General features: G+C 49.6%; 1 protein-coding gene across 1 annotated transcript; it reads left to right on the top strand.

Annotated features, from left to right (window-relative positions):
- The first annotated feature begins 9,202 nt into the window (after positions 1-9,202).
- On the top strand, positions 9,203-10,552 carry SOX4 (SRY-box transcription factor 4). The gene has a single exon (XM_088533370.1). The coding sequence runs from the start codon at positions 9,214-9,216 to the stop codon at positions 10,522-10,524; it is 1,311 nt and encodes a 436-aa protein (XP_088389496.1). The 5' UTR covers positions 9,203-9,213; the 3' UTR covers positions 10,525-10,552.
- The last annotated feature ends 1,141 nt before the right edge of the window (positions 10,553-11,693 follow it).

An 11,693-nucleotide genomic window follows, 5' to 3' on the forward strand; every position in this document is an offset into this window, starting at 1 on the left:
TAGGTAGACCTCCCAAATCTGTAAGATGGCTGCATGTGCATGGGTGGATCTGGACAACTGAAAACCAGGTTGGTGAACAGCAACTTTATGAATATAGTCATTGGATTTTTTTTTTTTGATTTCAAATAGATACTATACAGCACTGTATCAAACACATATGAGAAACTGCTCTACTCCCTTGCTGAAAATATAGCTATGTATTATAATCCATCATTGTTATAAATGACAGTAGCATTCAGTTATGCAAGTCTCTCCTTTAAGTATTAGCATTTTGCATGCAGCCGCAGTTTAAATATGCATGCAATATTAGAGTCCTCATTAAACAATGAACTTTACTACTGATGTCAATATATGCTTAATATAGTGCTATTGTCCTATGTTCTAACCAAGAATAATTACAGGAAGAAAGAAAAAAAAAAAGGTGAATTGGGAGATACTTGAATATCATAAATACTTTCATGAGTATATTTGCTTAGAAATTTGTGAACATCCAAAGAGCAACTAAACATCAGTTATGCTCCCCTAATTTATAATAATTTGGGCATTACACACATAGTTTTTTCCAAGAAGCAGCATTAAGCTCTTAACAATTTACTATAAAATTCAGGACACATTTTGAAAAAAAAGAAAAAAAGCAGTTTTTGAATATACAAATGAAATGTTAAAGTCTACAAAATATATCAGCATATGACCAGTACAGCTTCTTTCATTTATAGCAGTAAAGATGGTATTTTATTTTGGGGATAAGAAAATGAAAAAAAAAAGAAAATAGATTACTTAGCAAAGTTCAAATGGTGGATGATTTTTATCTGCATGAGTAGGTGGACAATTTACCTGTTCATTTGCTACATGTGATTCTGCAGATGAAATCAGTGAACTTCCCATAGGTGCACTTTTGCAAAATTGGACCAAAAGCGAATTATGTGCTGGGTGAATTTTATTTCACTTTTCTTCATCTGATTAAAAAGAAATTAGTGCAGATGTTACATTAGAGGAATGCAGAGATCATGAGCAGAGAAGCAGAAAATCTGAGACATGACAAGTTCTGGGCCGGTGGAGCCGTGCAAAGGAACCGAGCATCTCCTGCCGCCTGCCTTGCTGCGAGCAAATCTGAAGAGGGGAGCTGCAAGCAGAGGGGCCGTAAGTGGGAGGTGGGTTGTGAAGTTGGGAATAGGCAGCATGTATCTGCACTGCAATCCATCCCAAATCCATCCCCTGCTGCTACTGCAGTGCCTCGGCAAACTGGAGCCACCTTGGAGACAGTGAGCAGGATGTTGGTGTTACATCCTTGTGCTGGTATTAGTGAGAGGCTGCGGTGCCTCAGAGCAGTTTCCTGACAGTCATACAAACAAAGTATGAACGCATCTTACCTGCAAAGGGCAGGTCACAAGATGCACACGATATAAGAGACGTTCAATGTTGTACCTCGCTTACATCCACCTCGGGCGGAACCTTTCCCCTGGGAACCACATGCTGTCTCTGCAGAGAGCGGTGTCGCAGGATGAGCGTGTGAAGGAGTCTCAGCCTCTTGCAGCAAAATCGGGCTAAATGGAGCCTTTTTGTTTCATCTGGGTGATGCTTTGGTTGTAAAGCCATCTTAGAGCATTTTGGTTAGCACCTAATTGCACTGCTCCTTCAAGGGGCTGGGAAAACCCATAGCTAAGGGAAGCTGCAAGAATACATGAAAAATGCCTGATTTTTTTTTTTTTTTGTAATGCTAAGCAAAATATAGTATTTGATCTTGCTGGTGTTCCATCCAGATAATTTGCTATTTCTGATCGCAATTAATCAAAACTTAAATATAGATTATATAAGGCAATGCAAATTTGCAAATTCAGACATCCTGTCTCGTTTAAGCACACCTGCACATTCAGACTAGTCATATATATGTTCTTGAATGTGACAGTTAGATCAATATTACATAGAAAGCAGTATAGAATGCTACCATTTTTTCTGATATTCTGTTAAAAACACAATTCTTACAGAAAGTTTTTGCAAATATGTTTATTTTTAAAATAAATATTCACATTTAATATTAAACCCGGCATTCTGCACAAGTAGCAGAGTATTCTGCACAGCAGCATAAGCAAGGTAGATGACAGAGACTGTACAACAAATAAACCCTGGCAAGTGCAGAGTGCTGTCAATTAAACAATCTATTCAGAAAAGACACACACACAAAAAAAATCTACTTACTAATTGTACCACCACCACCATCATTAGGAGCAATTATATGGACAGAAACCATGAAGAAAGCCAGACTGTTGCATTTATTCTGAGCACAAAGGGGAAAAGCAATAAAACTGCTTTTTTTCTGACATTTATTTTAGACTACGGTGTATTTTGCCTCTTCCCACCACAACCTGCTGTTGCTCTTTTTTTTAACTGCAAAGCCAAATCAGAACAATTAAGGGAAGGGAAAAATTGTTTCACGGAAATTAATCCATTACTTCTGGAGACCATAGGGCTGAACAGCGGTACTTGAATTTCTGATCCCAGGAGTAATCTTCTGACACCAGCCACTAAAAGCTGTGTGAAGCAGACACATCAGAAAGTGATAGGCTAATCTTAAAACCAATCTTAATACCACAATATGGCTGTTTTTAGTCACCGTTATTTCCACCCTTTGGGAGCTACTAAAGTTCAAGACATTTAAAATAATCACAGTTACGAATTATACCATTTTGTTTTGACCAGAAAACAGTGTTTCTTTAGTGACAGGCTCTTCTGGTGGAGGCTCTGGCATTAGCTCAAGCGCTTTTCTTCCCCTGGTGAGTCAAAAGCCGGGTGCATATTCCAAGGCATCTATGCCTCCATCCACCCGCTCATAGAGCATATGGACAACCCAAGCTGTCTGGAGGATGGTGAAGGAATTTGTTTGCATAGGGTTGGATCCTATGGATTGTCATCCACAAATAATCATCTGAAGTGTTTACCAGAATAGAAAATCATCATGACAAAACCCTATGAAGGATTTTTATTATTATTTACTTATCTTGATTATATCACTCAATAAATGGTCTCGCAAGAAACAGGTTAACAAATACTAAGGTGCTTAAATTATAAGAAAAAACTTTTTTTCTATGTGCACAGTGGTTACCGAACACTTCCTTTTGAGGAATGCTATATATAAACAGTCTTTTGTTTAATATAAGAAACAAATCATACACTGAATTAAATAGCCACCACCACCCCACTAAGTGATCTTAAATAAGTATGTATATATATATATAAATCAAATTTAAATCATTTTGAGGGGGTTTTATAGCTCCATCTTATCAATGATGCTCGAAACTGGGTGACATGCTTATACTGTGGAAGTGGGTGGAAACATGACTTCATCCTTGCTACTACATGGGCTGCTTCTGCACTGTCTCCTTGCAGCTGCTCACTCGCCTGTCAGGACGATGGGAGAAGAAGAGATGAGTGTTGAGAGCAGGAGAGCGATGAACATGGAGGAGCAGAAGGAGAGGGTGCACAGGGAGCAAGGGCACAAATGCACGAGAGGAGGCCCAGGGGAGCATGTCCAAAAAGCCCAACAGCTCAAAGCAGCCCAGAGGGTCTTGCCCGACCTCGCAGGAGGGAGAAAGTCACCCCGGTCTGAGCAGGGTCTGTTACCCGCCACTGGCTCTCATCTACGTCCTCATGGCGTGGCCTTAAGAGCAGCCTTATCTCATGAATATGCAACCTGCTAATACATATGCAGCAGCCCGGTGATTATTCTTCAGCCTTATGGTTATGTTGCTTTTCCCTTTGTAGGAAAAAGGACAAAAAAAAAAAAAAAAAAAAAAAAAAAAAGGAAAGGCCAAAAGGGCTTTAAAAATAATGTAGAACCTTTTCTTCTATGAAGTTACATTTAAAATACTTAAGATGTCTTATTCTCCCCTCTGTAAATACAATGTGTCTTCCAAGTTTCTCTTTTTTTTTTTAACAGAGCTTTTGAACTCATGTTATCCTTAGAGAACAAGTTTAAACGTAGAAAGTCACCAAAGTGGATAAAGGATAGAAGTCATTATCATATTTTCATATTAAAAATCTCTGGGGAGGTGTTTCTCCCTTCCCAAACCAAACATTTCCATATAAGTGATTAATATCTGAATTAATATAAATATGTATGCGCAAATGGTTTCTTACCTATTTACTGTATTAAATGACCTAGAAAGATTTCCTCATTCTCATAATGAGTACTGGGTATCTATATGAAGCCTTGTGTTTAAGTGAAAAGTAAGTGAATACACATCTTTGAAGCAAACTGTTCTGTACCGTTTTAGGCCAAAGACTTTCATTCCTAAGCACAGGTAAATAACGTCTTACATTAAACACTTCCCAGTAATAAAAGCTCTTCTTAAGAAAGAAATTAGAGAGTTCAAAGTGCTTGTGAATCATTTTGAATACAGGCACTTTGTGCACGGGAGTGATGCAACTCTAGGCTGGAATTTCCTTCTTGCAGGTGGCATGAGTAAGGAGGGCTCAGCTTACACCTCTGCTCCTCGCTCTTCTTCAGTCAGGGATGCACGCTATGAGCAGGTTATTTTAAAACAAAAAAGTGTTCTTCCTTCCCCTTATATCCTCCCATCCTTTACTCATATCACAAACTCTGTTTTCTCTGCATCAAAACAGGAAAGAGCAAGGTGTGGGAAAAGTGCTCTTTAACAAGACACCTTTGGTCAAAAATTGGTTCCTGCCATTTCTAGCGCATGATTTATGATCCAAGCAGGGAAAATAATAAAATAAAATAAAATAAAATAAAATAAAATAAAATAAAATAAAATAAAATAAAATAAAATAAAATAAAATAAAATAAAATAAAATAAAATAAAATAAAACACAAGGATGCCCCTATTTAAAATCCAGCAGAGAATGTGGGGGCAAAATCTATGCTGTCATGGTGAATCACAATGGCGGGCAGAAATACCCTTAGAAGGACTAAAAGCATTTTAAGGGAAAATATATATATATATGTATGTATAGTATATGTATACATATATATATGTATAAAATATATGTGTGTGTGTATGTGTGTATATATATGTATATATATATTTTATTTTATTTTATTTTATTTTATTTTATTTTATTTTATTTTATTTTATTTTATTTTATTTTATTTTATTTTATTTTATTTTATATTTTATTTTCTCCCGAGGGCCGCGCGGCGGGGCTGCGTCCTGCCCCCCGCTCTCCCCGCCCCCGTTCCCGCCCCCCGCGCGGCGCCCGCCCCGTCGGGCCGCGCTGGGACTCGCGGAGCGGCGGGGCCGCGCGGGGGCCGCGCACGCCAGTGCGGAATAAAATATATAAATAAGCGCCCCGGAAAGGCTCTTGGCGCTTTACGCGCAAAGTGAACCCTCGGTTCTGCTCTGTAGGCATCGTAATTGCGTTATTATTGTTATTATTATTATTATTAGGGATGGCCTTTATTTCTCCCGGCGACCTGACGAGATTCTTGGTCAGCGGCCAAGTGTTAGAGCAGAGTACAGGTGGAAGTGCGGGCCCTGCCGCTGTGAGGGCTCTTCCGCGGAAACCCACCGGCTTTCGGGGAGAAACCTACGGCTCGGTGCTGCTGAGCAGGAAAACAACAACAACAACAACAAAGCAGAGCACGGAAAAAATAAAATCCCGGGGCTGTCAGCGCCACGTTTTCCCACGTCTGGAAGGCGAGGCTCAGCGCTGCCACCTCGCGTCCCGTCCCTCTCCTCCGGGCTGGAAAAAAAAAAGGCCTGCAAGAAATAGGATGAAGTTTCTATTTTTCTTTTTTATTATTTTTTATTTTTTCACTTGTAACACACAGAGGTCCCTTGCCAAGGCTCCTGAAAGTGCCTTTCTCATGTAAGCTGAATGCTCACACTTTACACCCATGCTTAAATTTGGGGAGATTTAATGCACTTTCAGTCTCACTTGGGAGGATTAGGGGGTGGAGGCAATTAATGTCAGAGGAACAGCCAAGAAATTGTAATAAAAGGCTTTTACAGAGTTTCACATCGTATTCTTACATTTGCGTTATTAAACAGTCTTAAGTGGTGCTTTGGTAAATTTTGCAGTTGTCGATTTGGGAAATAATATTCCTCTATCCATGCCATGTACACACGTTTTGAACCAAGATTAAATGACGTGACTGCTTTCATTACAGTAAAAATGAACTCACATTGAGGTAACTTTTATTCTAGGTGGTCAAGACATTGCACATTGTAACATGAGTGAGTGAAAAAAAAAACTCTCAGCAGTGTTTTCTATGTCTCTACATATCGGTTTATTGGTTTTGTTTCTATCTGTTGCTTTGGTTTGTATTTGTTTTGCTTTAACCTGTCTTTGGAAACATTAGAATATTTTACTCGCTTTGCAGTTTAATCAAATTCATACCCATATGTAAAATATGCTAGCTGGTCACTGGGATCCTTTCAGATACCCTTGCTAAAAGGCAGAGCGGCACCGCTTGCTACTGGCTGCTTTTGCTCACAGTCTCTGAGAACGGTACACGTAAGTGCCAAGAGTGTAAATAAAACCAGTAGTACTTATGGTTCCAAAAACACTTATTTCTTGATTTCTGTGGAAGTGGATGGTATACGAGGCCACAGATGTGACGTTACCTTCGGGAGAGAATGCTTAGAAAAGCTGAAACAGAAAAGGCCCTGTACTAATTTTGCAAGCTAAACGATAATTCGGGTCATATCTGCAAATGCTCCGGGTAAGGCGAGTTTCCTAGGAAGGGAGATGTTAAGACCTGAGGATTTTTCTCGGTGCTTTGTAAGAGCTGAGCATAGCTCAGTGCGGGACGGGACCTTATCACTGAAAGCTGGTTCTCAAGGTGCTCAGACTTGTCGCTGCGGGATCCTCATGCAGACTTTTCCCACAAAACCCGCAACTCGCTGTTAGGCTGCTGTTAGGCTCAGAAATTTCAGGTGTTGCCGACCAGAACAGGCTGGGGAAAAAAAAAAAAAAAAAAAAGCATTTTCAACTGATGGGCAATGGCAGCACAATTGTCAGGGCTGTTCCGCCTCAGCACCTCAGTGGTTGATGAGAGGAGGGATAGCTATGTGGGGAGCAGCATGCTGCATCTTTCACAGCCTTACTGCTGCTGCGTGGTGTGATTGTTTTTATTTTATTTTATTTTATTTTATTTTATTTTATTTTATTTTATTTTATTTTATTTTATTTTATTTTATTTTATTTTATTTTATGATGCTGCAGGGCCTTAAGGAATGCTTCCCAACCCCTACCACTCTCTCTCTCTATATATATATATACACATATGTACACCCTTCACTCAGTATTTATCACTGTGAGCGGAAAAATGAAAACAAAACAAAAAGGCAGAAAAAAATCCCAAGAAGGGGTTAAAAAGCGTCCTCCTGCGAGGCCCCCTGCACCGGGTCACCACGAGGGGCCGCGGGCGGCGGCTCCGCGGGAGGCGCGCGGGCCGCCCCCTCCCCACGCACACGGACACGCGCCCCCGCCCCCCTTGCAGCCGCCGGAGCCTCCGCCGCGCGTGGGGGAGCGGCTCCCGCTCGGGGCTGGCGAGCGTGGCGGGGGGAGTGACCTCGGCAGGCGGTTTCGAGGAATCCGTTGCAACGCGAGTTTTGCAAAACAGTGCAAAAATACACGCATATATGTATGTATACACACACACACACACGTGTTTTTGCATTATTATATCTATGCGTTGCATTATTTATAGATGATTATTTTGCATCCTTTACGTATTTTCCCGCATTACTTCCTCTCCGCACCTCTACATAACATACATATGCACACGCACACACATACACAGGTACCGCTGCCTGCAATGCAGACACGACCACACATTTATTTTATTTTTTTCCTGCGCGGTGGCAGGTGCCGCCAGCCCCCCACTCCCCACCCCCCCGCGCTGTCCCCGTGACCGACTTCCCACCCGCCGCCCCACTTTCCCCCTCCAGCCGGAACGCCCCCTTTCCTCCCCTCCCCCCAACGCGTGCGGACCCCCACGCGTGGGGCGGGGGGGGTGCCCCACCCCCCCCACGCGGAGGCCGTGTCTCCCGGGGAGGCCCCGCCCACGGGGGGGCGTGTCCCGCGGGGAGGGGGCGTGTCCGCGGGCTCCCCGCCGTCCCCGTTTAAAGCGCTCTCCGCGGCGGCGGGAATGAGGTCAGCGCGGGCGCCGCTCATTGCTCCCCGGCGCGCGCCAATCGGCGGGCGGCGGGCGGCGCTTGGCGCGCGGGCGCGTTGGATACAGCGCGCCATTGGCCGCGCCGCGCGCCGCGAGGACATAAAGGCGCGCGGCCCGGGCGCGGGCTCCGCTCTCAGCTGCGGCCGGCGGAGGCGGCGGCGCGCGCGCGAGTGGCAGCGGCGGGTGCGGGGCCCTGCGTGACTCCCTGCGTGTCTGCGGGTGGGCGCGCGCGCGCGCGTGGGGGCTGCCCGCTCCTGCACCCGCTGCTGCTCCCGTGCCCGTGGCGGCTCCGCGCGCGCGGGGCGCCGGCGCGCGGGACTCGGCGCCGCGCTCCCAGCCGCGGGGATACTCACTCACTGAACGCACGAGCGGCTTTTCCGTTTTCATTTTATTTCGGGCGCCTTTTTTCCTTTTTATTTTTTCCTTTGGGCTTGCTTTTTTTCTTTTTATTCTTTTTTTTTGCTTTATTTTCTTTTTGCTCATTACCTCGCAACCGCCAAATACTACCTGCACAAACTCCTGGGCGCTGAATCCGCCGCCGCCACCACGAGTGCTGGAGTCGGGGTTTTCGGGGCTGCGGGCGGCTCTGCTCCTCCGCCTCCTCCCCTCGCTGAGCACGCTGGCCGTGCCCGGCGCTGAGAGACTTTCCACGCCGGGCGCGCTGCTCTCCTGAAACGCCGGGGGCCGGCGGGAAGCGTTTGTGAACTGGACCGCAGGGGGGGAGCCCCGAGGGGGAGAGGCGCGAGCGAGCGAGCCGCCCCCCGTGCAAGAAAAAGGCAGAAAAAGCCAAAGAGCGGAGGATAAAGAAACCCCCCCCCCGCCCCAAACCCACCCCCGAGCAGACTTGGCCGGGCGGCTCGCGGCGGGGGCGTGCGGGCGGCCGCGGCGCCGCCGCCGCGCGGGGGAACGGAGCGCGCGGCCGGCGACGAGGCGCCGGGGTGGACGGCGGAGCGGTGCGGGCGGCGGGGGCGCGGCCGCGGGCGCCGCCGCGGTGCCGCGGTGAGAAGTCGCGCGCGCTGCCCCGCGCCGGAGCGGCGCTGAGCCCCGGCGAGCCGCCCGCCGCCGCCGCCGCGATGGTGCAGCAGACCAACACGGCGGAGAACACGGAGGCGCTGCTGGCCGCCGCCGAGACCTCCGACTCCGGGGCCGGCATCGAGCTGGGCATCGCCTCCTCGCCCACGCCGGGCTCCACCGCCTCGACGGGCGGCAAGGCGGACGACCCGAGCTGGTGCAAGACGCCCAGCGGGCACATCAAGCGGCCCATGAACGCCTTCATGGTGTGGTCGCAGATCGAGCGGCGCAAGATCATGGAGCAGTCGCCCGACATGCACAACGCCGAGATCTCCAAGCGCCTCGGCAAGCGCTGGAAGCTGCTCAAGGACAGCGACAAGATCCCCTTCATCCGGGAGGCGGAGCGGCTGCGCCTCAAGCACATGGCGGACTACCCCGACTACAAGTACCGGCCCAGGAAGAAGGTGAAGTCGGGCAACAGCTCCGCCAAGCCCGGCGACAAGGCGGACAAGGCCGGCGGGGGCGGCACCGGCGGCGGCGGCGGCAGCGCGGGCGGCAGCCCCGCGGCGCCCTCCAAGCCCGCCCCGAAGAAGGGCGGCGGCGGCGGCGGCCCCAAGCCCTCCCCCGCGGGCGCGGGCGGCGGCGCGGGCGGCCCCAAGGCGCACGGGAAGGCGGCGGGGGGCAAGGCCGCCCCCTTCCCCGGCGAGCCGCCCGCCGCCCTGCTGCCCCCCGACCACCACGGCCTCTACAAGGCGCGCGGCGCGGCCGCGCCGTCGGCGCCCGGCAAGGCGCTGCCGGAGAAGAAGCTCAAGCGCGTCTACATCTTCGGCGGCGGGGGCGGGCAGGCGGCGGCCGCCTCGGCCTCCCCCGGCGGCGCCGTCCCCGGCAGCCCCACGCTGAGCAGCTCGGCGGAGGCCGGCGACCCGCTGAGCCTCTACGAGGAAGGCGGCGGCGCGGGGTGCCGGTCCGACGGGGACTGCGGCGGCGGCGGCGCCTGCCCCTCGCCGCCCGCCTCCGCCTCGCCCTCGGACCACCGCAGCTACACGAGCCTGCGGGCCGCCTCGCCGGCGCCCTCGACGGCGCACTCGTCCTCCGCCTCCTCGCACTCCTCCGCGTCCTCCTCCTCCGGCTCCTCCTCGTCGGACGACGAGTTTGAAGACGACCTCTTGGACCTGAACCCCAGCCCCGGCTTTGAGAGCATGTCCCTGGGCAGCTTCAGCTCCTCCGTGCTCGACCGGGACCTGGATTTTAACTTCGAGCCCGGCTCGGGCTCGCACTTTGAGTTCCCGGACTACTGCACGCCGGAGGTAAGTGAGATGATCTCGGGCGACTGGCTGGAGTCGAGCATTTCCAACCTGGTCTTCACTTACTGAGGCGAGCGGCGGGCAGAGCCCGAGGAGGCACCGACGCGTTCTCGGGAGGACTCGCCGCCCCCGCCGGGCCCTTTCCGCCCCCCTCGGCCGCCTTGCAGAGGGGCCGCTCAGACTGCTCCGCGCCGGGGGGCGGCGGCGCCGGGGGCATCGCCGCGAGCCCCCCGCCCGGGGCCGGGGCCGGGGCCGGGCCGGCACCCGCGAGGGACGAGCCCCGCGCCGGTGCTTTGCAGAGACTGGCGGGAGCGAAGCGCTGCCTTTTCTTTTGTATTTTTATTAGGATCTTTTTTCCTTTCCTGAAAAGACAAGGGGCGGGGGGTGGGGGTGGGGGGGAACCACATACACCTCTGGGTTATTTGTTATTGCCCGTTTTACGCGAAAGAGGAGAGGAGGGGTGGTGCATTTGTGCGGAGCGCACTGGGTATCTCGAGTGTCTCGAGCGTTTCCTGGGAAAGCGAGATCGGAACTGCTTGAAAAATATCCCGCCCCCCACACCAGCCAAGCCTTTGCGAGGTCCAACGTTTCGGGGGAGGAATCCCGCCGTGGCTTCTTCCTGCGGGGAGAGAAGGCGAAGATGATGATGATGGTGATGATGGGAGGAGGAGAGGGCGGATGGAGCTGGGAGCTGAACTGAGATCCCGGCGGAGCGGAGGAGAGCTCGACTTAAACACGGGAACCCGGCTTAAGCACGGGGGCTGTCTCGGAAATGCCACGGGGAGAAGAGAAAAATAAACTGAAATGGATTTGCACGTACGGACGAGGCAGCGGCAGCGCTTTTCCCCGTCGCCTTCTGTCATGTGTAGAGGGAAAAATAAAGCCGGACTTCAAGAACACTGCAAACTTCTTCGGAAACCGACGCAGAATCAGAACAGTTTCTGTAGCATTGTGGTACAGGGGAAACGGAGGGCGATTGCTTTTGGGAAAAAAAAATCCGAAAAGACAAAAAAGTAGCTTTTTTTCTTCTTACTCAGAATCGTGATGGTGTTGGATTATTTCACTGGTGGGGTTTGATATAGCATGTTATCCTGTCTATCTTTTTAAGATTTCTGTAAGACTGTTGAACAGTTTAAAAAATAGTGTTAGGATAATATAAAAGCAGATAGATGGCGCTATGTTTGATTCCTACAAAAATATCACCAGCTTTTTTTCATTCTTAACTCTTTAAAGGATTC

The sequence above is a fragment of the Tinamus guttatus genome, unplaced genomic scaffold (assembly GCF_059628265.1).
Source record: "Tinamus guttatus ecotype Peru unplaced genomic scaffold, ASM5962826v1 Tinamus_guttatus_pri_ptg000497l, whole genome shotgun sequence".
Taxonomy (NCBI): Eukaryota; Metazoa; Chordata; class Aves; order Tinamiformes; family Tinamidae; genus Tinamus; species Tinamus guttatus.

Bases quoted from the DNA above. Each gene is read 5' to 3' on its own strand.
- SOX4 (XM_088533370.1), top strand. From the start codon at position 9,214: ATGGTGCAGCAGACCAACACGGCGGAGAACACGGAGGCGCTGCTGGCC.